The sequence below is a fragment of the Belonocnema kinseyi genome, chromosome 2 (assembly GCF_010883055.1).
Source record: "Belonocnema kinseyi isolate 2016_QV_RU_SX_M_011 chromosome 2, B_treatae_v1, whole genome shotgun sequence".
NCBI classification, from domain to species: Eukaryota; Metazoa; Arthropoda; class Insecta; order Hymenoptera; family Cynipidae; genus Belonocnema; species Belonocnema kinseyi.
This window is the reverse complement of record NC_046658.1, coordinates 83883767-83910491: the sequence shown is the minus strand read 5'-3', so window position 1 is coordinate 83910491 and position 26725 is coordinate 83883767. Positions and strand designations below refer to the sequence as shown.

Below are 26725 nucleotides of genomic sequence, written 5' to 3'. Positions count from 1 at the left end.
GGTGACAGAGTCTAAAGCGCCGAAAGACAGTGAAAACTGGCGTAAAGCAACTTTAATCAGCACATGAGATCGGATTTTTGCAATTGGGGGCGTGTCTCAAAAAGATGTTCAAGGGAGAGAGAGAGAGGTTATGGTGCAAAATGTGAGCTTGTTTTTGAGCATTTAAATTCTTCCGCCATCTTGCTGAACGAACTTTTTTCATTTTGAAATTAAAAATTTGCTGGTGGGACAAATTTACGCTTATGATAATATAATCGAGCTGATCTTGTCATTTTAAATGATGTTTAGCTTAGTATGTTAAAATCTGAGATGTACAAATTGCACCATTTGCACATAATTGCCAATAATTGCAACAAATACAAAATATTGTCTGCAGTTGTCGGCTTGTGAAGGCACGTTACCAACAGCCATGATTAGGCGCGATTTTTAAATTTCAGGTGTTAATTACTACATAATTGCAAATTAATACACTTCACAAAGTTTGGGTTCGCGATGGAAGATTCAGAGAGTTCTAGTGAGGTAAAATTTATTACAATTTATTTATTTATCCTATAAGAACGTCAGAAAACAATTACTATAATCATCTTAGCAGGTTATTTTAAAAATAGAAATACATTTTGAACAATAAAAATTAAAAAACAGTAAAATTCCAATATTTTGATTTTTCTCATAAGGATAAAGATCAAACAGGCTTGATAGGGACATGACCGCGATTTTTTTTCCTGGAATAACTGGGGTTTTTCTCTCAATTATACTGTATTTATTATATTATAAAAACTAAGATGCAAATTAAAAGTAGTTTTATATATATTCTAGATCTCTAATTTTGAGTCAAAGAAGGGAATTCGTAAGAAAAAATCGTGATTTTTTTGACTTATGAAAGAAAATTACAATTCTAACTTGGAACAGTGAATTTTCTTACAGAATTATAATTCTCAGTTGTAAAGGGGAATGAATTGATAAAAAATAAGCCCAAATTTTCGTAAAGAATTATAACTTTAAATTTGAAACAGGAAATTTCGTAAAGAATTATAATTTTGTATTGAAACAGGTAATTTTTTAGACAGAATGGGAAATCTTGGAAAATAATTGTAAGCCTGATTTATAAAAAAAAATAATTTACCACAAGAGTTCTGTTTTATGCCAGAATTCCTCAAATTTAAAAATGTCTTTGTTCCAAATCAGAATTTTTTTAAACATAAATTTAAAAAAAATAAAAATTGGCTAGTATTCCCAACTTCCCTCTTCCAAATTAAAAAAAAAGAGATTCATATTCATGAATTATATTATAAAATTATATAAATAAATATAATTCTGACTTGGAACAGGACCTTTTTTTAATTAATGTTATTATTGTGACTTGGAAAAGGGGATTCTCGTAAAGAATTCTAATTTTTCTTTTGGAACCGGGAATTTTTTTACAAGGGACGAAAATTTTTGGAAATGATTTTAATTCTGATTTAGAAAAAGGGAATTTATTTTAAAACCCCCGTTTTATGCCAAAACACGCAAAATAAAAATAAAAAATCAGAATTCTTTTTTAAATTAAAAATTTTGTTGTGAATAAAAATTTTCCAGGCTTTGAAACTTTCCTCTTCCAAATTTTAGAGAAAGAGTTACAATACTTCTGAATTATAATAGAAAATATTGTAAATAAATTTTCATTTTGGAACAAGAAATTTTTTACGTGGAACAGAAATTTTGAAGAAGAATTTTTATTCTGATTTAGGATAAAGAAATTAACAAAAAAAAACCTGTTCCAAGTCGGAATTCGTCAAAATTGGAAATTTTCCTCTTCCATATTTTGGAAAAGGGATTTACATGGAGTTTTGGGAATAAATTTAATTGTGATTTGGTATAGGAAATTTTCTAAATGAATATTTCTGAGTTTTAATGGGGAATAAATAAATGAAATATAAACAAAAATTCCCGTGAAGAATTATAATTGTAACTTGGGAACAGGAAATTGCGTAAAAGATTATAATTTTTTCTTGGAATAGGTATTTTCTTATATGGAACGGGATATTTCGGAAAACAATTTTGGAAAACAAAAAAAAATCCTGTTTCATGTCAGACTTCATCAGATTTTAAAACTTCCTTGTTACAAATAAGTTATTTTTAAATTTAAACGCTATTTTGTTTTTCATATAAACTTTTTTCGGATTAAACTAGTGATTAAAACATAATGAATAAGACAAAACATTTCTCCTTTCACTCGAGAACACTAATTATAAAATTTTGTGAACGACAACTGGATAAGGACTGGATAAGGTTTTTCTCCATCGAAAACAGAAAACAATGTTTTCACATCCCTGAAACAGTATAAATAATGGCCACATATGTTTATAATTTTTACTTAATTTTTCAACATGCAGTATAGAATTTATTAATTTGTTTTGTACTATAATTTTATCAATATTTCATATTTAGAAACCTATCCTAGAAGACTTTTTTTGTTCAACTTGTAAAATTTCCTTTTTTGTCCTTATCCAGTTGGCATTCTTATATATTTATATCGTTTCGATTCATACGCATTTTATGAACTGTCTCTTTAAAAAAATCCTTGAAGATTTCGTTAGTTTGGATTAAAAAAGATATATAATGTGCAAATTTCGAATTAAGATTTTTTGTACTCTAAACCAGAATTAAATTAATACAAATATAAAACAAAATTACCAAGATTCCAATCTGAAATGCTTCATTTAAAAATTTTTAATTGAAATATTAAAAAATGTAAAATATTTCAATTTTGAATGTCTATATGCTTACATCTGCAATTCTAAGCAATGTAAATTCAAAACTATTCAATTTAAAATCTTTAAGATTGAAATTGTTCATTTTTTAATTCATTCAATTGATTGATATTTTACTAACGAAATAACTTAAGAAATTTGTTTACTCTTGAAGATTTTATTTTTAAATTGCAGTTTTCAACGCTTCCAATTTTAAATATGCAACAATTTTTAATGTTTTTCACTTTAAAATTGGTTTATTTGGAATATGACAATATTATTTTATTTAAAGTTGGTAAATTGGGGATTTAAATAAACAATTAACAATATTAAAAACATGTTGAAAAATTTCTTCTTAAAATTAAAGGCTTGTGTTATTCATTTGAGTATAAAGTCAATAATACGATCAAATAAATAAGAAATTTTCAATCAGTCAGCAAATTTTCCTTATCGTTATTATTTCACCTGCATATTTATTGCATGTAAATATGTGTTGAAGTAAGGAAAAGACGCACATATTTTGCATTATCGTTTGAGAGGAAAGTCTGCCCACAAATCTATTTTTAAACTTGACTGGAGCAAAATTTCCGTGAAACTTTGCCTATTTTGTATATTAATACGAGGGATGCGTTTTCTCCTTATAAACCAAAACTCATTTAAATATTTATAAATAATATACCAAATTTTTATTATTTTTTGATTTTAAAATATGAAATTTAGATTTTGAGTTTATAATCTAATACTTAAAAATAAGCTATTAACTTAATAAAACTTTCAAATACAAAATATATTCAACTCAAACGAGTCTCATTACATTTACGCAGCTTTTCATAATTGAACAGAATAAGTTTTCTTATTTTAGTTTAATTCCTCAACCTTGAACGTAATTCTAAAAATCTGATTTCTGGGCCAAAAGCACGTGTTGGAAGTTAAATTAAATGCGGAAACGAACATATGATGAGTATATACTCTTCTTCAAAATATAATTATGTAATTATATAACGCTTCTGTCCGAAAATCCCGAAATAAATATTAGAGTTGAGTTTGAAATCAGTAGTGCCCGCGAATTTGAAACGTCTTGACTCAAAGAAGAAGTCGATGGCACTTTCATTAATTAGTGAAATTATTAATATTTATTTTTAATAATTAGTTATATGTAAAAATATATTTAGTGCCTCTCGTGCTGCTACATTTATCAATTAAAGCTGGTGGGACCTTGATTATCATTGTCGAGGTTGTTCCGTCTGGTATTAATAGAAAGGTACTTACACTCTAATCTTTGAATTAAATTGTCTTCATATGGGAATAATGTGACGACTAAAAAATTCCGAAAAATAAAATTCTCGGAACTGTAAAATTCCCGAATCATAAAAATCCCAAGTAATGAAATTTCCAAATTGGAAAATTCCCGAATTATGAAATTCCTGAATTCTAAAATTCTCGAATTGGAAATTTCTTGAATTATAAAATTCCCGTACATTTTATAATATTACCGAATTTGAAAAATCCCGAATAATAAAATTCCTGACAGCTTATAATATTACCGACTATCAAAATTCACGACAGAAAATTGACTATAAACTATAAAATAACTGTGGAAGGTTGAAAATTCCCGAAAACTAAAATGTCCGAAAAAGAAAATTCCCGAATTGAAAAATTTTCAGATAATAATATTACCGAATTTGAAAATTTGCCAATAGTAAGTCTATAATATAACCGAATTTGAAAATTCCCGACAGAAAATTGCCGAATTATAAAATATTCGAATTACAAGATTCCCGAATTTAAACAGTTCAATAATTTAATAATATTTTAACATAATAATTATTTATTTAATACAAATATTTGATTATCGTATTTTTAATAAATAAATAATATTTTTAAAAAATTAATTTTATAAATTCGAGAATTCTACAATTTTGACATTTTTTAGTTCGGATATTTTATCATTCGGCAGTTTTCTGTCAGGAATTTTATTATTCGGAAGTTTTCAAATTCGATAATATTATAAGGTATCGGGAATTTTATTATTCAAGAAATTTCCAATTCAATTCAGTCTTCCCATATCCAAACTAGAAAATTCCCGAATTTAAACAATAATTTTTGTTATAAATATTATTTATTCATTAAAAAACAATAATCAAACTTTGTATAAAAAACTATTTTTAATGTTTAAAGTTTCTAAAATTATTTTTTGAATTTAATATAACAATAATTCCAAAAAATATATTCCTGGATGGAATTTTTTTAGCTATTGTTATTTTAAATTCAAAAGATAATTTTATAATATTTAAAAATTAAACATAATTTTTTATAGAAATATTTCATAATTGCATTTTTAATAAATGAATAATGTTTACTTTAAAAAATGTTATTTGTTATTTTTTTTTGAAATTTTCTACTTCAGATATTGTATCATTCGGCAATTGATCTCAGAAATGTTTTGGGAATATATAAATTCAGTAATATTATACACTGTTCGGGAATTTTCCAATTCGGGATTATTATTATTAGGAAATTTTCCGGTTCGAAAATTTTTCAGTCAGAAATTTTATTTTTTGGGTTTTTTCAGTCGTCCCGGAACAATTACACGTCTAAAATAAGATTTACTATAAATTAAAAAACTTAATCGCATTATAGATTTGATGTGTTTTTCCCTACAATTGACTCATTAAATAATAATGTGTATACTCTTTAAATGTATTCATTTGGTGGGCAAAAAACTCAAACTGATTAGATTCATTGGTAATAGCTCTAAAAAGTTTCTTTATGGCTACACACATTTTTTCAAAATTAAAAAAAATGCATTACCTTTTGGCAAGTAGATTGAAAATTTTAAAATTAAACATTTTTTGTGTATAGAAACTAATTTTTTCTAATTTTTTATTTATAAAGTTTATAAAAGTGAATAATAACGTTTATGGAACCTTAGACGAAACAAAAATAAGAAACAATTTTTTTTTGCCGAAATATAATATTTCAAAAATGGTTGAAATATGCACTTTTGTTAATTTGCACCTAAAGTTACAAAAAAAGTGTTTATTTTTTTAACGTTTGTTTTTACCGTCAAAATAAAAAATAAACGAAAAAGATTTTTATGGAACTCTATGTACAAATGAACAAAAATGGCATTTTTCGTCATTTTTTATATATTAGATTACTACCGGAAAAAAAACTTTCTTACTTTTTTCCGTCTAAGGTTATTTACTTCTAAAAATTTTACCCGAAAAGTCACTAAACCAAATTTTTTCCATCCACAACAAATTATAAATTTGTAATAAACTTGCTTCATGGACAAAAATATTTTGAATTAAATTTTTTAATTCCACAAACAGACTTTTTTCAGTATCATTACTAATGAATCTAATCATTTTGAGTTTTTTCGACCCACCATATGTTTCCACTCACTTATCACTTTATTTTGTCCCTAGATTTTTATAATTAACTTAAAGTTTCTGCAAAGTTTCCTTTTATGTGCGGAAATATAATATGTATGGTACATATGTGAGTGATTATAATTGTTTCGAAAAAGTAAAGCAATGATGTTCTTTTTACTGTTCGCAATTGAAGTATTTGAAATTTCAAATCTATGAAATTGACAAAATTTCAATTTTATTTTTAATTTCAATTTCAATTTGCCAATCGTTCAAATTGAAGAATTTTCAATTTTTAATCTTAGAAATTCAACTATTCAAAAAAAAAATTACATACCTTTAAAATATAAATCTTAAAAAATGAATAATTTTTTATTCTACATTTTCAAAATTAAACAATTTTCATTTGTAACTCTTTGAAATTATTGTAGAACTTTGAATTGTAAATAATTTAAATTGAGTTTTTTAAATTTCAAACTTTAATATTTTTTTCTTTTTTCTTTAATTTGGAAGATTTAAAATTAAAAACTTGAATTTTGATCTTCAAAATCATTCGAATGTTAGAACTTTTATTAATATATCTTTAAAATCAAATAGTTTTCAAATTAAATACCTTTAAAATATAAATCTTTAACAAAAAATAATTTATATTTTATAATTATATATTTTCAAAATTCAAGAGTTTTTAGATTAATTTCTTTAAAATATTGTAATTCATTGAAATTGAAGAGGCTTTAAATTTGATAATTTACAATAAAAAAAGTTGAAACTTTAAATTTTCACAATTAAAAATTCTGTAATTTTGATCCTTTACATTCGAAATCTCTTCAATTTGGAAGATTCAAAATTAAGAACTTGACTTTTGATCTTCAAAATCATTCAAATTTAAAAATTTTGATTTATACTAGACTTTTGATTTCCGAAATTATAAAAATCGTAAAAGTTTAATCATTTTTATTTCTGTACATGTCTATCATTCAAGAGCTTTCAATTGTACCTCCTGAAAAATAGGGAACTTTGAATGACAACTCGTTCAAATTGAAGAGTTTTCAATTTTGAAATTTTACAATAAAAAATTTTGCAAGTTACATTCGAAATTTCTTGAATTTAGAAGATTTAGAATTGTTAACTTCTGATTTTCAAAATCATCAAAATTGAACAATTTTTAATTATATATCTTTAAAATTAAAGAGTTCTCAATTCTAAATCTTCAAAGTTCAAGAATTTCAATTAGAAAATCCTGAAAATGGAAAAAATTTTAATTCTATACTTCCAAAATTAAAGAATTTTTAATTGTAACTCTTCAAACTATGTGAAAATTCAAATAGAGTGACAAACATTGATGACTATATTTTTTATGGCACAGATTAGTTTCTTATCAAGTTCTACATTCTCCTTGTTTTTCTGGCGTATCAAGGAAAACTTAAGAATAGGTAAATAGATGGTAAAAATACATTTGATGAGGATAGCCCAGAAGGATACCTTGAAAAATTGTATTTTAATAATAAAAGTAAAAATAACACAAAAACAGTATCGAAAATTCAAAAAAATGTGTTTCTGTAACAGAAAAAGTATGTGTAAAATTGTATTTGTTGTATCCACATTGCTTCCTCCACGAGGAAGTCTTTGTTTAATGCTTAAATATTGTAAAAAGTTTCAGACGTTATTTTAATCAAATTATAATTTTTTATTTGTTGAATAAGCTCTACTAGTATAGGTCAATATATTTGTTTGTAGACGAAAACTATTTTTCATTCATACATTAAAGTTGTACTATGGAAATTGAAAAATTTATACGCCAAGACAGATTTTTAAAAGTCTCTAAAAGTTCAATGAAGAAAAAGTTAAACAAGAAAAGTGTGTCACACAAAACCACACATTCGGATATTTTTTCTAAACGTACTACATCTAAGTTATCTAGAATACGGTTAAATAAACCTATTTTTAGACATTGGAAATTATCATGATTGCAAAGCTTATTTTTAGATAAAGCCATATTTTGCATTGAAATATTTTGAAATGTTTATAAAAATTTAATTTATTATTTTGAAAGAACGCAACCAAAATTTTCCTATGCTATCGCAAGAAATATTGAAATATACTTTCAAGAGTTACATTATTATTATTATTTATGGTTTATTGTTCGACAAAGAAATGATTATTTTTTACTACAAAATTTGAAAATACAAAATATGATTAACAAATTTGATTTACTTTCAGTGGCTGAAATCATTGAAAAAGAATTTATAAAAGAAAACAAATTTTAACAAATGACTATACATGATAATAATTCAAATAATATTGCAATTCTTCAACGCAAAATTAAAATTTTTACCATTATTCTTTTTAAGAGGTATATTATTTGAAATAATAACGACTCTGACCTGAAATGCACAAGTGCAAGGATGACCTTATCACCAAATAATGCTGGTAGGCGATAGCACTGGACGAAAAACGACAAACATTTATATCAACTGCCGATAAAAATTGAGGAATTGTTTTAAGCGGAAAAAATAACACGTTTTGATTAAAAAAATTTTTAAATATGAAACTTACATTTTTATAAATTAATATTGATTGGAAAGAACTTAATATTTTATTATATGGCATTACACCTTAAATTATCAGTGATAATTTTAATGTATTTTTGTAAAGTTTAAAGTTTAAAGTTTTTTCTGACCATTTATCACAAAAAATTGTTTAATAATGTTTTCTAAAATTAGTTAAATTAATAAAAAGTTTTAAAAAAAGATTACAAATTTCTGTACCATAAATTTTGTAGCTCAATATTTTCAAATAAGTAATATTATTCTATGATAAAATTTATTTCGAAACGTTTTTAAACAATATTGATAAAAGAGAAAAATGTAATCATTCATGATTTTTTAAAATTGGGCAATAATGCTGCTCTTCAGATTTAAAATTTAAAAAAAAAATCCGGAACACTTTTAGAAACTTTTTTTAATATTGTAGGATTTCCAAGATTTTAGTTAAACTGAGTTGTTCCAAAAGATATTTAAAAGTTTCGGCACTTTTGAAAATATTCGAAAGTACTTAAAATTTTAGGAAAATTAAAGAAAAAAGCTTTTTAAGAATTTAAAAAGATTTCAAGAGAATGATAATATTTTCTCAAGTTTCATGGGGAAATTTCAAATAATGTTTTATTTAAAAAGTGAATTTAACTCAGTTCAAGCTACTTTGAAATGATTCAAAACTAATTGTTTGTAAGCATTTTTAAAGGTTTTAAGAGAATGAAAACTTTTTCCTTAGCTTTCTAGGAAAATTCTTAAGAATTTTTTTATTTAAAAAAATACATTTTAAGAGAATATTTAGAAAGATTTGAAAAACATTTTTCTAAATCTAGAACATTTTAAGGCATTTTCAAATATATTTTTAAATTTTAGGAAAATTCGAAAAAATGTAAATTATATTTCAAAGGCTTAAAAGTTTAGAGAAAATTTAAAACAAAAATTTTAATTTTAAGATTTCAAAATATTTTTAAAGAACGTATTAAGCATTTTTTAAGGTTTCAAGAGAATCAAAACATTTCCCAGAGATTCCTAGGAAAATCAAGTTTGGTTTTTTATTTTTAAAAATTCATTTTAAGATAATATTTTTAAAAATTTCAAGAGTTTTCCATAAATGTTCAAAAATAATCTGGAAGATTTCACGGCAATATTTTTAGTTCTGCATTTTGTTATAAATTTTCGGAAAAATTCTAATCAATTCGAAAGGCATTTAGGAAATTTAGAAGCTTTAAAAGAAATTACCATTTTTTTAAACTAATACTTTGTAAAATCCTGCTAAAAAATATTTTCTTTAAAATTTTCTAGATTCCTTTTTTGACACATCTGAAACCTTTAAAAATCTTTTTGAATATTCGCAAGGATCTTACGAAAATTATATTTATATAACTTTCAAAACAAACTGATAATACTTATTTCCTTGCTCTGAGATATTAGAATATAATTCTAGCTCAAATTTAAGTATTAAAAAACTTTAAAGAAATAAATAGTTATTGGAATTTCTTTAAAATTAAATTATTTTCCCTCTCAAATAAAAAAAAACTACACGCGCACGTAGCACGCAATTGATGATGTATTATTAATTTATTCGCATTTTTTGACAGATGCCTTCGTACAAAGTTACCTCGGAAATATATAAAGAAAATAAATATTCTGACCAGGCTATAGGAGGAAACAGTAAGTATAATTTCTTTTTTGTGTGAAAAATTGTATTAGAAAATCTTCGGTCGGGAAATTTTATGAAATTTGTTTTTTCAGATAGGATTTCTAAATTTATCTTCAAACATCCTCCCTTTTTAATTAAACAACTTTTCGAAAAACAAAAACCAAGGTATGATAAAGATGGAGATTTGATCGTGGAACGAGAAAAAGAAGGAACATTGTCAATAGGTAAGACTCAACAAGAGGGTACAGTAAACTCCGAAATGTTTTACTTTTTTAAATTTAACAGTTTAAAAATTTCCGCGTTATAATTAAAACTAATCTTTCCTTTCAAATCACATACAAACTTTCCGATGAAAACAAAAATTATTTGGTGCCGGTAAAAGTCATTAACCTTTTTTTAAAGGATTGCCAACATTCTGGGACATATCATGGGTAACATTGTTTTGTGCTTCATGAACTCTTTTGATTAATTTTTTATAATAATCGTTATAAATAAGAAACTCTTAATGATCAAATTAGATTTTTGTATTATAATTACATTATTTAATTATAGCCTTTTAATGGCCTTCTTATAGTTTCAATAGAGTTAAAAATGTTACAACGTCGCGTTATTTTATTACATTTTTCTATTTTTCACTCTTCCCATTTTTATAACTTTTTTTAATTACTTAAAAATTCCTAAATAATTTAATATGTTTTTACAAAGCAATGAATTGTTTTTCATTATTAAATTAGAAAGTATCTTGACTAATTTTTTCCTAGTAAGTTAGTTAAGTTTTAACAATTTTGATTTAGAGAGGCAATAAAGTATCTTCTGCATAAGAAAAAAAGCTATAAATCCAAAACTAAAAAAATTTACAATCGAAAAAAAAAGTTGAAAATCATAAACAGAACTCTGTTAAAAATTAGCGCATGAAGACCCTGACCGGCTATAATTAATTTTGAGCCGATTGATCCGTTGTCATTTTAGGATTGTAAAAAATTATTTTGTTATGCTTATCTTTGTTCAAACAATTAGAAGGACATATTTTAAATTGGAGACAGCCTTCATCAAGTTTACAATTTCACAATATGACCTTCTTATGGCTTTGATAGAGTTAAGAATGTTACACTGTCACGTTATTTTATTAAACTTTTCTATTTTTAATGTTTGACATTTGTATAACCTTTGTCTAATTATTATATTTAACCCTAAGTAAATGAAGTAATTTGTATCCAGCAATAACTTGCTTTGCAGTGTTGCATTAGGCAATATTTCGACTAATCGAGTCAGTAATTTTTTAATAATTTTGGTGGCATACTTACAGGAGAAAAAGTATCTTTATTGACAAATATTAATATAAACTTTATTCTGAAACCTGGCCCCGGATTTTTTTAGTATCCTAAAAGACCCAAGGTAATGATTTTGAAAATTGATAAAAACTGCTATTTTGAGGTTTTAAAATTTGGTACAGCCAAGTTAGAGTAAACTTTTGTTATTCGATAGCTCTAAATTTTAACTTGAAGTATTCGTTTAATTTAATTTTCATCACAAAAAATATAATTCGTTATTCTTTATTTTGACATCTTAGAAGCTTGAAAATACTGAACTTTTAAAATAATTTATTTAAACTATTTTTATCAATTATTATGCAGAATAGAGTTTTTCGGATAGTAGAAAAAGATTTAATGTTTTAAGTACTGTTGTAAAAAGTAGCTTTGAAAGTAGATTTATACTATTTCATTTAAATTGACGTAAAATTTATAGGAAGATTAGCTCAAGGACTGTTATCCCAGATTTTCTCATTTTTCTTCATAAAAGGTGTTCAAGATTCATCTCGAAAAATATAGAAAAACTTTAAAGCTGTCAGTTTTAAAGTTGAATTTGTTATATTTAATAATCAAAATGTAAAGAGAGCTCATATTTTTAGTATAACAAGCAAAAACTTATGGAATTTTCTGGTGAATTATGGTTCCTTATCGTCCCACGAAAAATTTAAAATTAAACTTAAAATCATTGCCTGAGTGATTTTTTAGATTCAGGTTTGTCTACTAAATCTAAAACGTAATTAGAGTTGTTGATAATAAATGAAATATTTTATTTTAAAGTGAAAAATCTCCAAATGGAATTATGTCAGATTCAAATTTCGTAAATAAAACAATTTCAAAATTAAATAATTTAAGATTGGCATTCTGAAGATTGGTTTATATTTAAATTTAGAAGAATTAAATTTTTATTATTTCTAATTAAGAGTGTTCAAATTGAATAATTAAAAAATGTTTACTTTTGAATTGAAGTATTTCCTAATTCAAGGCAACTAATTAACTGACCTTGTCTAAGATCATTTTAATGAAACAGTTAGAATTTTTAATTTTTTAATTAAAAACTGAAGTCAATGTTTCTAATATGGAATTTTTGAAATTGGAGAATTTTAGGTTGTTATTACATACAAAAAAGTATAATATAACATTATAATGACTGATATCATTTTTTTTAAGATGAAAAATTATATTTACCATATTTTCGCAGTTTAAAATGCAAAAATTTGCAATTATAAATCTTTAAAATTGAATTATTCTATAAAAAATATTCGGATGAAGTAATTTTAAGCGGGGAACATTAAAAATGAAAACAATTCTGCTTATACGTAACGTTGCAAATTAAATGAAACCGAACGACATACACAATTGAAAAATTGTAATTAACCATAATTTGTAATTATTTAAATTATTATTTTACAAAAATTTATATCCTTTAAAAATTAAAAATATTCCAATTGTTGATTAAGCTTTTCTAAGTCCAGCCAATTCATATTAATTACCAAATTAAAGCTTACAAAAGTTAATTTTGAATACTTAATCAAAATTATTATTTATTTCTTGATATCTTTATATCAAATATTTTTCAATTTTCAATATTTCCTTTTTTGTAGTTTCCAACTAAAAATCTGTCAATTTTAAGTTGTTACATTGGAAATTAAAAATTAAAAAAGAATACAGCACAAGATTGCTATGATTCTAATTAAAAATTTTCAAGTTGTGTTTGAGAAAAGGCCATTTTTGTTTAAAGAAATGATTTTTATATTTATATCAATTTGAAAAAAAATTGGAAACCAAAATTTTCGTCCTTCCAACTTAATAAAAATGTTGAAAATAAAAATGTATCATTTTGCCACTTTGTACATAATTTTAATTTTTAATGGTTTTAGTTATTAAAACGGCACTTTAAAATTCTTCAAATTGAAAATATATCCTTAAAAATAAAAACGTAAAATCGAACATTTTCAAAGTAAAAGAGTTTACAATTACGCATTGAAAACTGAATGATTTCATAACCGAACAAGCTAACAATTGAACTTCACATTAAAGAAAATTGAAGTTGAACTTATTTTTAATTTAGTTATATCATGTGAAACACAAACTTTTCATATTTCAAGTGATTGGATAGATTTTGCTTTTAGAAATTTGTAAACTTCCCGGTCAAAAAATATATGCACTGTCATTTCCCGTTTCTTCCCGGCCCAGTGGATACCCTCTTCAACCCTGATACATTACTCATAAAAAACTGTGACTGTTAATAATTACAATGAATATTAACATTTAAAAATTAATTTTCAGAACACTGTACCTCTACCGAATTGAAGTTAGTAGGCTTGCAACTTTGGCGAGGAGCATTTTTACTAGCAGATTTTATTCTAGCAAATCCTGATCTCTTTAAAGACAAAACTATCCTAGAATTGGGTTCAGGTGTCGGCCTTACCAGTATTATTGCCAGCAGTGTAGCAAAAAAAGTGATATGTACAGGTAAATAGTTGAGAAATACAACTGTTCAAAAAAATATCAAATAAATTAAAAAGTATTTGAGTTACACTAATTTTTTTTTTTTTTATCTTGAAGAGAATTCTAATTTCTATTGAACAATTTTACCTGATTTCGAATTTCATTTTTGCAGATGTGAATATAGGAGACATTCTGAAACTTATAGCAAGAAACTTTGAAAATAACAAACAGTACGTTAAGTGCAAAGTTAACATAGCAGAAGTGAATTTCTTGAACCTTAAATGGGCTAAAGAACTTTGCAAAGATTTTAAGACTGTCGACATTATTTTAGCAGCTGATGGTGAGTCAACTATAGTTTCTAATAATATTTAAGGCCACTGATAAAAAAATCCGGGTCATTTCCAGGTTTTTCCCGTTCTTATTTTATTATTTTACCTATAATAAAAAAATTATAACTAGAAAAAAACAAAACAATGTCTCCGTCAATTGAATAAGTGCGGAATAATGATAAGAACTGCAGAATTAAATAGAATTTCAAAATAGAAGCCTAAAAATTAAACCATTTTGATTTTCAAGATTTAAAACAGTTTTAAATTTAAAGGCTTTCAAAATGCACAATTATATTGTACAATTTCGAATTAGAAACCCACAAAATAAATCATTTCTTTTTTGAATACTTTGAGATGAACAATATTGTAAATTTTTAACATTCACAATGTTTAATTAAAAAATAGACAGTCTTTCAAAATAAAACATCCAATTAGAAACCGTTGAAAATAAGACATGTTAACAATTATTTAAAATTTAACTGGCAAACGCCCAAAATTTAATAAATTTGCAAAATAAATTCTTGTAATGAATAATTAAAAGTTAAAATGTGAAAATATTAGTCTCAAAACTGAACAGTTTTAGACAATTAAAACTAACTCCAGATCTGGGTTTAAAATATTTGTTTCTGAAATGTAAAATATTTCAGCTTGGATTATTTCGAAACGAAAGAAGTTCATAATTCAATTAAAAAAGTTTTATTGTGAACTCAAAGTGGAACCCTTTGAATTTAAAACTTTAAAAATTAAAGCTTAAACATGTTTAATTCAGACATTTTTAAATAGAATTTTTTTACATTTTTAAATTAAGCAATTAATGTTTAAAATCAAAATTGAATTTTGAATTGAGCCTTTTTCTAGAAAAACCACCTAGGTCGTCTTAGGTTTTGGCACGATATTGCCAAAGAAATTTGTTTAAATCTGTTTTATAAACGACAAGATAAATGTTTTAGTTGTGCAAACATTTTAAAAACCACAACGTGTTCTTTTTGGTTTGTGAAAAAGACATTTTGAAAAGTTCAAATTTAGCACTCTAAAATTTCAACGATTTAAAGCTTTTTATTTTAAAAAATTTAGCTTCATATTGTTTAGTTTTGAATATTCGATTAAAAATTGCTCATTTTAAACGAACATTTTAATGTTTCTAAACATTAAAATATTCCCAGCGATTATTTTTCTTTTTTTTTTAATTACAACATTAGCAATTTAATGGGTTAAAAATGAAACATTTTAGGCTGAAACAATACGCTTTAATATATATTTATTATTTAAATGAACCAGCATCGTCTTGTAAGATTAATAGTTGCCAATCCACTTATAATTACGTAAATCAAATATTTCTACACGGAGTAGATCGTACACAATTAAATCATTATTTTCTTAGTTAGATATTAAATTGTAAATATGAAAGCAAACTGCACACTGAAAGATAATTCTTAATAATTTTTGTTAAAAATTCGACAATTTGGTTGAAAATGTAATTGTTTTGTTAAAAAGTGCATCTTTTTTCTCGAAAATTCAACTGCTGATTGAAAGTTAAACTACTTTGACAAACATTTATTTTATTGGTTGAAAATTAAACTATTTTTTTGAAAATTTGTTTTGTTTTTGTCGAAAGTTAATTTTTGTGACTAAAAATGTAACTATTCTATTTTAGAGGGTAAATTGATCGTTTTTAGTTCAAAATTAAGTATTAAATTTTTTATTGAGAATTCCTCTTTTTTGCTTCAAAATTCATCTCTGTTGGTTAAAAATCATATAATTTGGTTGACAATTTAATTATTTTGTTAAAAATTCTTCTTTTTTGGTCGAAAATTTAACTTTTTGTTGAATGTTGAAATACCTTGATCAACATTTATTTTATTGGTTGAAGATTTAACTATTTTGTCAAAAATTCGTCTTTTTTTCTTGAAAATTAATTTTTATTACTGAAAATTAAATTATTGCATGTTTTTATTGAAACTTGATTTTGTAACTGACAATTTAACCATTCCATTTTTGGTTGGAAATTAATCGTTTTTAATTTACAATTAGAGGTTAAAATTTTTCATTGAAAATTCGTCTGTTTTTCTTGAATTCAAGTTTTTTAAATTTAAAAATTAAAATCCCTTTAGTTTGAAACATCACCTATTACATTTCTTGTTGAGAATGCATCTTTTTTTATTTAAAATTTAATTACTTGATTGAAAGTTGATTCCCTTTGTTAAAAAATTATTTGTTTGTTGATGATTCATCAATTTAGAGGAAAGTCCATCTCTTTGGTTACAAATTTAACTACTTAATTGAAAATTCATTTTTTTCTTCGCTACAAATTAATTTGTTTTCAATTTAAATTTAAGTATTACTTTTTTGCTTCAAAAATCGTCTTTTTTAGTGTACAATTCAACAATTTGTTAAACAATTCTTTTTTTTTGTTGAAAGTTTAATCAGTTTGTTTAAAATTAGTTTAATTAGTTTAAAATTAGTCACTGATAATCGTGTTTTTGGAATGAAGACTCAACAATGTGATTAAAAATTCGACTTTTTGTGGTTCAAGTTTAAACTTTCTTGTTTGAAAACTCGATCATTTATTTGAAAACTCATCTTTTGAGGGCGAAAAATCGCCTTTTTTGGTTAAAAGTTCAACTATTTGGTCTAAAATTAATATTTTTTTAAAATTCAATCATTTGGTTCAAAACACATTTTATTTTAGTTAAATTTACATTTTTCATTGAAAATGCTTCTTCTTGGGTTTGAATGTCAACTGTTTTCTCAAAAATTCGACTTTGTAGTTTAAAAACTCATTTCTTAGCGTTCAAATTCATTTCTTTTGGGAGAAAATTAATATTTTTTACTGGAAATCTTAACCGATTCATATTGAATTCAACATCGTGCTTTTATATTCTGTAGCATGCATTTTATATAGGGAAAATATTAGACATAGTATTTTTGTGTGCAGTGTTTAGAGAATATAATATTTTCAAAATAAAATAATTACTATTTTTTCTAAAAATTGTTTTTTATCCGACAGTAATCTACGACGATAGTATCACCGAGGGATTCGTAAAAACTTTAGGTAAACTTTTGGATCCCAAACCATCAACAATCGCTTATGTCGCCTTGGAAAAGCGATTCGTTTTCACGATTTCTGATTTGGATTCCGTCGCTCCAATGTACGAGGAATTTTTAAGATGCGTTGCCAGAAACAATTTCAATTGGACCATTGAAGAAATAAAACTGGATTTTCCTAAATATTTCCAATATGAAAGACTGAAACAGATGCTTCTGATGAAAATAAAAAGGGCACCTTAGCAGTGAAACAAACAATTAATTTAATCATCCCAATAATGAACAAGAATGTTTTATTAATAAAAAATTTCGCGCACAGTAACACTTAAATTTTGCTTACAGACTTTTTAAAACTTTTAAAACTAATTTAAATTTTACTTTACAAGCACAACAGTAAATTTCGAAATTGTCACACTCCAGACACTTTTCCACACCCAAAAGCAAAATTTTCTTGTGCTTATCGATGTGAAAATACCTTTCTGTTAATATACTTTAAGCATAAAACAGTATTATAAAATTAACAAATCAACAACAAAAACTCCACTAAAAATTATAAAACTTGTATACTAACTCAGATTTTTAAAAATAGAAAAAAAACTCATCAGAAAATGAGATTTGTGTAAGTGCTGTACAAATTAGATAAGAAAATAAATATTTCTTTTTTTCACGAACGTATTCTGGTGATTTCATTTGGGGAAAGCGAATAACCAATAGTCGAGAAAATGAGCTTTCGCGTTGGAAAGTAAACTTTGTTTCATGACCATGAACTCGATGAATCTTTTATGTCGAGCTTGTTGGTCATCTTCTTCTCTCAAGGGTTCTCTTTCCCGTCCCAAAACTTTGCCTAAAAATATATATATTTCTAAAATCGATTCCATAAACACTAAGATGTTTTTTCAATTTAGTAGCAACCCTGACAATTTTTTTATTAAACCAGGGTGGGCGCAAAACCTCATTTTCAAAATTCCCTGTTTGTTTTTTCCCTGACTAGTTTTTCATTTTCCCGTACCATTAATGTATATTTAAAGACCAAAACTCTACTTATTTTGTAACATTTGCATTATAGAACATTTTATAAATGGAAGAAGACAATTTTTAATGTATTATTCTCAGGGCTGTCACAGCCTAATTTATTTGGAAAAAGTGACCTATTTAAATTGAAAAAAGCAATAATTCATAACTCATACGATTTAATATTTCAATTAAAAATTACTTAGAATTTTTTCAAATACCCTAAAATCTTTAAAATGCTTTGAAATCCCTTAAAAATATATAAATCACTTGAAAATTCTTTCAAATATTATAAGATTTCATATTTTTTAAGTTATATTCAAAAGAATTCAAATTAATTGGTAACCAATTAAAAAATTCCATTGATTTCAGTAAAATTGGACTGAAGTTAGAGGCATTTAGGGTAAATAAGAATAATTTGATGAAATTCATAAAAAATTAAGAAAACACATAAATCAAGTGAATTCAAAATAATTCAAAAATGTGACAAAACTAATTGAATTCAGTAACTTTTAAATGAGCTTAGTTAAAATCAAGGGAACTCAATAGAATTTGACGAAATGTCTAAGAATCCAAGATGAATTTGAAAGACTTCAGGATAAATTTAAAAATTTTTAATTTCTTCAAGTTATTGAAATCTATGAAAAATGCCTTTGAATGTTTTTAAATGCCCTAAAACATTTTAAATCATTTGAAATCTCTAATATTTCTTAAAGCTCTTTCAAGATTCCTTGGAATTAAAAAAAAACATTGAAATTTTTGAAATCCCTTGAAACTGTTCAAAATTCTTTGAAAAATCAGTGAAAATTTTACAAAGACCGTAAAATCTTTAAAACCCTTTTAAATCTCTTCGAGTTATTGAAATATACTAAAAATGCCCTAATATCTTTTAAAATACCCTAAAAACTTATAGGTGGGTCAAAATATCTGAAGTGTGCCGCTTTTACATTGATAGTTCTATTTTCAATCAATTTATACAGTTTTCGATTCATTTTTATATGAAAATAACTATGAAAATTTTTTTAAGAAGTATACTTTACGTTAAAAAATTTTTCGGTGATAAAAAACATTTTTGTATTGTTTAAACAATCGTTTGTTTTAAACAATTGAAGATTAATTAAACTTCTCCGCCTGTGAAAGTATTCTTCAACGTGCCAATAGATTCTACAATCTCTTCCGCAAATTTCGGTGAAAAAAATGTATTTTGCAGTAGTTCAAAAGTTATTGATTTTTTTGTGACCGCGCTCCGACCTCCAGCGCTGGTCGAGCACGTTTGGACGCGGTATTTTAATCTTCAACAAAGTATAGTGAAATTTTTAACCAAGAAGATGAATTTTCTACCAAAAAAGTATTTTTTTAACAAATCGGTTCAAACATTTAACCGATTAGTTAAATTTTAAACCAAAAAAGATAAATTTTCATTTAAAAAAATTTATTAGTTGGTATTTAAATTAAAAATCTCCATTATTTTAAATACCAACTACTAAATTTTTTAAATTTAAAATTCATCTTTTTTGGTTTAAAATTTAAATACTAGGTGGAATGTTTGAACCGATTTGTTAAAAAAAAAGACTTTTTTTGTAGAAAATTAATCTTCTTGGTTGAAAATTTCAATTTAATTTGTTGAATATTAAACTATTTTATTAAAAATTCAGTTTTTGTGTTGAAGCTTTATTAGCTCAGTTAAAAATTCATCTTTTTGTTGGAAAAATTAATTTTTTTGGTTAAAAATTATTATTTTTTTTATTAAAAATTAATCTTTTCAATGATAATTTGACTTACTTAATTTTTTTTTTTTGAAATTCACATGTTTTGATTGAAAATTCAACTACTTACTTGAATACTTACCCAATCTTTTAAAAAGCAATATTTTTGGTTGAAAATTTACCTATGCTCAATTGAAAATTAAACCACCTTATTCATTTTAGTAGAAAATTAATCTTCTTGGTTGAAAATTCATCTGTTTGATTAAAACAATGACTTTACCTTGTAGAAAGTTGAACCACTTGATGAAAAATTCAATTTTTTCATGAACATTTAGCATTTTAGTTGAAAATTCGTTTCATATTGTACTCAATATCATATCCGCAATAATGTTATTCAAAATAATTTATTCTCCAATTATTCCTCTATTTCTTGGCTTAAAGTTGATCCACGTTATTTAAAAAAAAATCATTTTTTTTAATAATGCTTTATTCTTTTAATTAAAAATTCATCTATTTTGTGGAAAAGTGAACTATTTTGATATTTTCTTTTAATTAATCTTTTTAACTGAAAACTTAACTATTCAACTCTTAGTTGAAAATAGATTTTTTTAAAGCTGATAATGGATCTATTTTGTGAAAAAATCATCTTTTGATTAAAAAATTAACTTTACCTTGTAGAAAGTTCAACCACTTGATTAAAATTTAATTTTTTCATGAACATTTATCATTTTAGTTGAAAATTCGTTTCATATTGTACTCAATATGATACCCGCGCGCGTCCGAACGTGCTCGACCAGCGCGAGCGGGGTGACAAAAAATCAATAGCTTTTGAACTACTGCAAAATACAAATTTTTTTTCACCAAAATTTGCGGAAGAGATTGTAGAATTATTGACATGTGGAATAATTCTTTCACAGGCGGAGAAGTTTAATTAATTTCCAATTGTTTAAAACAAACGATTATTTAAAGAATAAAAAAATGTTTTTTACTATTGAACAATTTTTTAGCGTAAAGTATACTTCGTAACAAAAATATTCATAACTTAATTATTCAATTTCGATGAACCGCTCGCGAGTAATCAGTTTTTTAAACAAAATGATCAGAAACTTTTATTGTTAATAACTTTTGAAAAAAAATGAATTTTTTGCAAAAATATTTTAGGAGAGTTATTTTGATATAAAAACGAATCGAAAACTGTATAAATTGATTGAAAATATAACTATCGATTTAAAAGTTGCACACTTGAGATATTCTGACCCAGGTCCCATAAAAATATTTAAATCCCTAAAAATCATTAAAATCCTTGGGAACTTTTTGACCATTTTTAAATCTGTTTAAAATGCATCGAAATATTTCAACACACTGAAAAATATTTCAAACCTTTTGAAATATCTTAAATCTCTTTAAAGCTCAGGAAAATTCATGGGAAGCTAGTTTTAAAAATACCCTAAAATCTTTCAAATCTTTTTGGTTTAATTATTGACATCTATTAAAAATTTCTTCTAATCTCTTAAAACTTTTTAAAGCTCTTGAAAGTTCATTGGAATTAAAAATAATAATTTACAAGTCAAGTTATTGAAATCTATTTAAAATGCCTTTGAATCTTTTAAAATACCCTAAAATATTTCAAATCCTTTGAAATCACTTTAAATTATTGAAATATATTAAAAATATGTTGAATTTATGTTAAATACCCTACATTATTTTTAAATAATTCAAGGAAGTTCAGAAATAGGCATAGACCTGACTTCAATAATGGGTTGAGTTGAACCCATGAGTTAATTTATTGAAACAGAAGTAACTAAAGAGTAACTAAACATTTTGAATTTTGCGATTTTTTTATGTACAAAATCCCTGACTTTCCCCTGATTTCCAGGGTTTCCATAACCTGAAGCCACCCTGATTAAGCTCACCTCCATCAGAATCACCCGCATAATAAACAACATCGACTTCTCCATTCCACTGAACTGATCTTCTTCTAGACCCTAAATTTTCAGATTCTTCTGCCATCAAATTATCTGTCTCACAATTTGCATCAGACTGAAAAGTAGCGCAATTTTGGACATCGTCTCCGGAACTGAAATCCATTTGCCTCTGAGTATATAAAGTTTGAACACCATTTTTATTCTCCACTGGCTTTTCACTTTCACCAGATGATTCAGAATTGAATATATGACTCCCAGAAGAATCCATAGTGGATTCACTGTTCCCCGTACAATTATCAGACATTTCCATACTTCCTGGTTTTATTAGAAGCTCAAATTGCTTCGATTCAGCCTCGTCAATATTCAATTTTTGGAAAGCTTTTAAGATACTTTTTTCAGCTTCGTTATTATTTTGATGGCATATTGATTTTATAATGCCTTTTTCACTGAGAAACGCTTCTTTTTGAACAGAAAATTGAGGTTCACAAACTCCTTTTTTGAAATGACTCTTAATTTTTGTTCCAAGTTTTTGAATATTAAAATTGGCGAAACTTTTCTCCTTGGTCAATTTGTTTCGCAAAGTGTGAATATTTAATTCAAGACTCGATTTTTTCGACAAGTCTTGATTGGTCCTATCGGCACATGCTTTATTTTGATTGAGTCTACGCTTTGGTCTTCTTTCAATTGCTTTGACAAAAGATCGCAAAATATTTCTTCTCTGATATGCAGAGTGTCTTCGCAATCTTCTAATTTCATCCAGAGAATTTTGCGTTTCTAAAGCTGGAAGTGATTTGAAGCTGACATTCTGACAGAGGTTTTGATCAAGAAAGGTATTTTTTGACACATCATCATGAATTTGTGGCTCAGCGCTCATTTCTATAATGTGCTCCGGTCTAGAAATCTAGATCTAGATTAATTAAAAAAGGTATTTTACCTTCAAAAGAATTGTGATTGCTACTTACTGTAGCTGGATATTTTGACCGAGACATAGCCTTTACTCTGAATCTGAAATTTTTAAGGATATGTAATTTAAATGATTTAATGTGCACATTTTCTGAATTACAACACTTAGAACTTACATAAGGTAACTTTGAGGCGAACTTCAAGTGAGGAATCATTTGTCTATTTCTTTAAATTCGGCTGAGTTCAAGGCTCTATGTTTAAATTCTGAAGACAGGGTTGCCACAAAATCAGAATTTTGAAATTCTCTTTTTCCCAGCCAATTTTCCATTTACCCTGAACATTTGAAAATTTTCTTTTAGTTATTAAAACAATATTATACCTAGAAAATCAATAATGCTAATCCAAAAAAAACTAACTTTCAACAAAATTGTTAAATTTTCTACCAAAGTGATAAATCGTCGATAAAAAAATGTATTCTCAACGAAAAGTGTAATAGTTGGTATTTTGGCAAAAGACTATTTTAAGTTTCAATCAAGAATAGTTGCATTAATCCAAAGATACGATTTTTTCAAGCAATTAGTTGAATTTTCAACCAAAGCCAACTAATTTTCAACAGAATAGTTGAATTTTTAACGAAGAAATATCTCTCAGTAAATAAAAAGAAAAACTCAACCAAAATTTTGAGTTTTCAAGCCAAAAAGAAGAATTTTTGATAAAATTGTAGAATCTGCAATAAAAAAAGTCGAATTTTTAACCCAAAAGTTTCTGACAAATAAGAAAATCCTTCAACAAAATATATGAATTTTCAACTAAAAAAGATAAACTTTCAACCAAGAATATAATAGTTAAATTTCCAGTTAGAAAAATAATTTAAAAAACAAATTAATTTTCAATCAACTGAATTTTTAGGCAAAAAGATTAAATTTTAACTCCTAAGATTACTTTCCTATCATTAAATTTGATTTTTCAACAAAGTAGTTGAATTCTCAACAAAAATGGACTGATTTTGAAACAAAAAATAGAGGAATTTTCAAGCAAGAAAGATTTTTCAGTCAATAAAAAAAGAAAAATCTAAAAAAAATATCATTTTTTCCACAAAATAGTAGTATTTTGTATCAAAAAGATCAATTTTGCATAAGAAATAGAATAATAAAATTTGCAGTTAAACTTATGAATTTTCATCTTAAATTATGAATTTTTAAACAAACAAAATTGATATTTAACCAAAAAGGTGATTACTTTTTGGCAAAAATACATGATTTTTCCACCAAAAATAGGATAGTTAAATTTTGAGTTAGAAAAATAAAAAATCAAATTTTCAACCAAACAAATAAATTGATAACCAATAGATGTATTTTCAAAAATGAAGATTAAATTTCTATCAAGATAAATTTTTCACAAAAAATGGAATAGTTAAATTTTCAGTTAAATTATAATGAATTTTTGACTCAAATGATGAATCTGCATAAAAACCAAAAAGAACTTTTAATAAAACTAATGAATTTTTAATTGAATAGATGAGGTTTCGACTAACGAGCTTACTCTTCTACTAAAAAGATAAATTCTGAAAAAGCTAGTTGAATGCTCAACCAAAACAGACAAAAGATTTTTCAGTCGATAAAAAAAATCTCATCCAAAATGTTGAATTTACAACCCAGAGGATGAATTTTCTACCAAAAAAGAAAAAATTTCAACAAAATACATACATTTTTAACCAAAAATAGAATAATTAAATTGTTAACTAGAAAAATAATTTTTCCACCAAAAAGATGAATTCTCAAAAAGTTTTTTAAATTTTCAACCCAAAAGATGAATTTTCTACCAAAAAAGACAAAATTTCAACAAAATACATGAATTTTTAACCAAAAATAGATTAGTTCAATTGTTTGTTAGAAAAATGAATTTGCAACCAAAAGGATGAAGATTCAAATAATGAGATTTTTTGTATAAAAAAAAGATGAATTCTCAAAAAGTTAGTTGAATCCACAACCAAAACAGTAGAAAAAAATTTCAGTGAGTAAACAAAAAAAAGTCACTCAAAATGTTAAATTTTCCACCCAAAAGATGAATTTTCTACTTAAAATAACAACATGTCAACAAAATAAACAAATTTTCAACCAAAAATATAGTAGTTAAATTGTTTGTTAGAAAAATAAATTTGCAACTACAAAGATAAAGCTTCAACTAATGAGATTACTTTTCTACAGAAAAAACGAATTTAAAAAAGAAAATAGTTAAATTTTCCTAAAATAGATAAATTGTTAACTTAAAATAGAATAGTTAAATTTTCAGGAACAAATTACTTTTCAACGAAAGTTAAAATTTCAACCTAGAAGATTAAATTTCTATAAAAAAGAAGAATTTGCGACAACAAATGGAATAGTTAAGTTCGCATTAAAAAAAAAAATTATCAATAAAATAAACTAATTTTCAACCAAAGAAATCAGATTGAACAAAGTAAAAAAAAATTTTTAATCGAACAACAAAAACCTTTAAAATCTCCATCAAAAGGAATACTTTTTAACAAAATTGTTGCATTTCCAACAAAGTAATAAAATAAAATTTCAAGTTACAAAAATTCACTGACTGTTACATTTTTCCTGACATCCCCTAAAAAGTTTTAATAAATTCCCTGACTTTCTGGAATTCACTGACCTATAGCGCAACCTTGGAAGTTATATATTTATGGCTAATTTCAAATTCATTTTAAACCCATCTATCTCTAGTAGAAATTTTCCAATAATTAAATATAATATTGTGGTACATACAAACCCATTTTATTTCGATACAAGAAATATTGGCAACAGTCTGTTAAACTAACACCTATAATAGTTTTTTGAAACATTGATTGATGCACTGTAAAAGATAAAGGTCAAATTACTTTTGCTCACACAAAGTTATCTTGCTTTGTTTCGCTAAATTATTTTGATCTCCACTCAGAAATGAACATATCAAGTGTTGAGCTTACTAATTTTAAGAATCGCTTACACTCAGAAAGACTTTCTAAGAAAGTGGCAGAATCTATTAAATAAAAAAGGTGATTCGAAAGTACAACTTTTGAAAAGCAACAAGCCTAATAACAAAATACATCTTGCGACTGTTAAATATTATGGTAGAGTGGAAATGCTAAAATTAATTCATTCATTTGAGCCAAGCCAAAAAAAATTAATTTCTAAGCATCCGAAAGAAAAAAAAAATTTTATCGGTTAATGTCTTCTGTTCGGTTCTTCGATTTGAAAAATCAAAAAGATTCGAAATGTTATGGAAAATTTGTTTCATGAAGTTTTTTATAGTAAAAAACTGTTATTAGAAAATCAGTTAAAGAAGGTCAAATTCAAGATTTCGAACAGATTCAAAAAGTAAATTTTTTATAAGAACATAAATGCATTCCTCGATTCAAACACTAACAACAGAGGGGCCACTACTTTCATAATTTTCGCCTCCTGGCTTTCTCTCAGTTCTCGCGATAAAAATTCGTTATTTCTCTCGGTTTAGAAAAAAATATACTCGTAATCTCTTTACTTGACGTCTTCGGGTTTTTATTTCCTAACATTAAAAATAAAATAAAAAATTAATTTTAAAAATATTTTGCTTTAAAAGTTTTTTAAACAGTACATTAGGTAACCGATTGAAAAAAACCATGTTCTGAATTGAATAAATAGGAAATAAACTTGTATCTGAAATTGTATATCTAAGTAAAAGCGTTAAGAATCAAATATTTAAACAGTGAAAACTTTTCAATTTAATTAAT

The 26725-nt window shown here is 25.1% G+C and overlaps 2 protein-coding genes across 5 annotated transcripts; one reads left to right on the top strand and one right to left on the bottom strand.

Annotated features, from left to right (window-relative positions):
- The first annotated feature begins 4 nt into the window (after nucleotides 1–4).
- Nucleotides 5–18096, top strand: LOC117168446 (methyltransferase-like protein 22). Of its 3 annotated transcripts, XM_033354097.1 has the most exons (7): nucleotides 5–142; nucleotides 438–519; nucleotides 10236–10308; nucleotides 10390–10521; nucleotides 13894–14079; nucleotides 14228–14395; nucleotides 17392–18096. In XM_033354097.1, the coding sequence occupies exons 2-7, from the start codon at nucleotides 493–495 to the stop codon at nucleotides 17670–17672; spliced, it is 867 nt and encodes a 288-aa protein (XP_033209988.1). In that variant the 5' UTR covers nucleotides 5–142; nucleotides 438–492; the 3' UTR covers nucleotides 17673–18096. The 3 variants fall into 3 exon arrangements, with proteins under 3 accessions (XP_033209988.1, XP_033209989.1, XP_033209990.1); XM_033354098.1 differs by lacking the exon at nucleotides 438–519; XM_033354099.1 differs by lacking the exons at nucleotides 5–142; nucleotides 438–519 and adding an exon at nucleotides 3805–3993.
- On the bottom strand, nucleotides 17948–26725 carry LOC117168444. Of its 2 annotated transcripts, none has more exons than XM_033354095.1 (4): nucleotides 25743–26725; nucleotides 23151–23307; nucleotides 22060–23076; nucleotides 17948–18273 (listed from the first exon to the last, which is right to left on the bottom strand). In XM_033354095.1, exons 3-4 carry the CDS (start codon nucleotides 22943–22945, stop codon nucleotides 18116–18118), a joined length of 1044 nt encoding a protein of 347 aa, XP_033209986.1. In that variant the 5' UTR covers nucleotides 22946–23076; nucleotides 23151–23307; nucleotides 25743–26725; the 3' UTR covers nucleotides 17948–18115. The 2 variants fall into 2 exon arrangements, with proteins under 2 accessions (XP_033209986.1, XP_033209987.1); XM_033354096.1 differs by having other exon boundaries at nucleotides 25747–26725.

Excerpts from the sequence above, each read along its gene's own strand:
- LOC117168446 (XM_033354097.1), top strand. The coding sequence starts at position 493 with ATGGAAGATTCAGAGAGTTCTAGTGAG. Across the intron at positions 10,522-13,893 it reads AGAAGGAACATTGTCAATAG|AACACTGTACCTCTACCGAA; the intron begins GTAAGACTCAAC and ends ATTAATTTTCAG. Across the intron at positions 14,080-14,227 it reads AAAAAAAGTGATATGTACAG|ATGTGAATATAGGAGACATT; the intron begins GTAAATAGTTGA and ends TCATTTTTGCAG.
- LOC117168444 (XM_033354095.1), bottom strand. The coding sequence starts at position 22,945 with ATGAGCGCTGAGCCACAAATTCATGATGATGTGTCAAAAAATACCTTT. Across the intron at positions 18,274-22,059 it reads TGCGGGTGATTCTGATGGAG|GCAAAGTTTTGGGACGGGAA; the intron begins GTGAGCTTAATC and ends ATATATTTTTAG.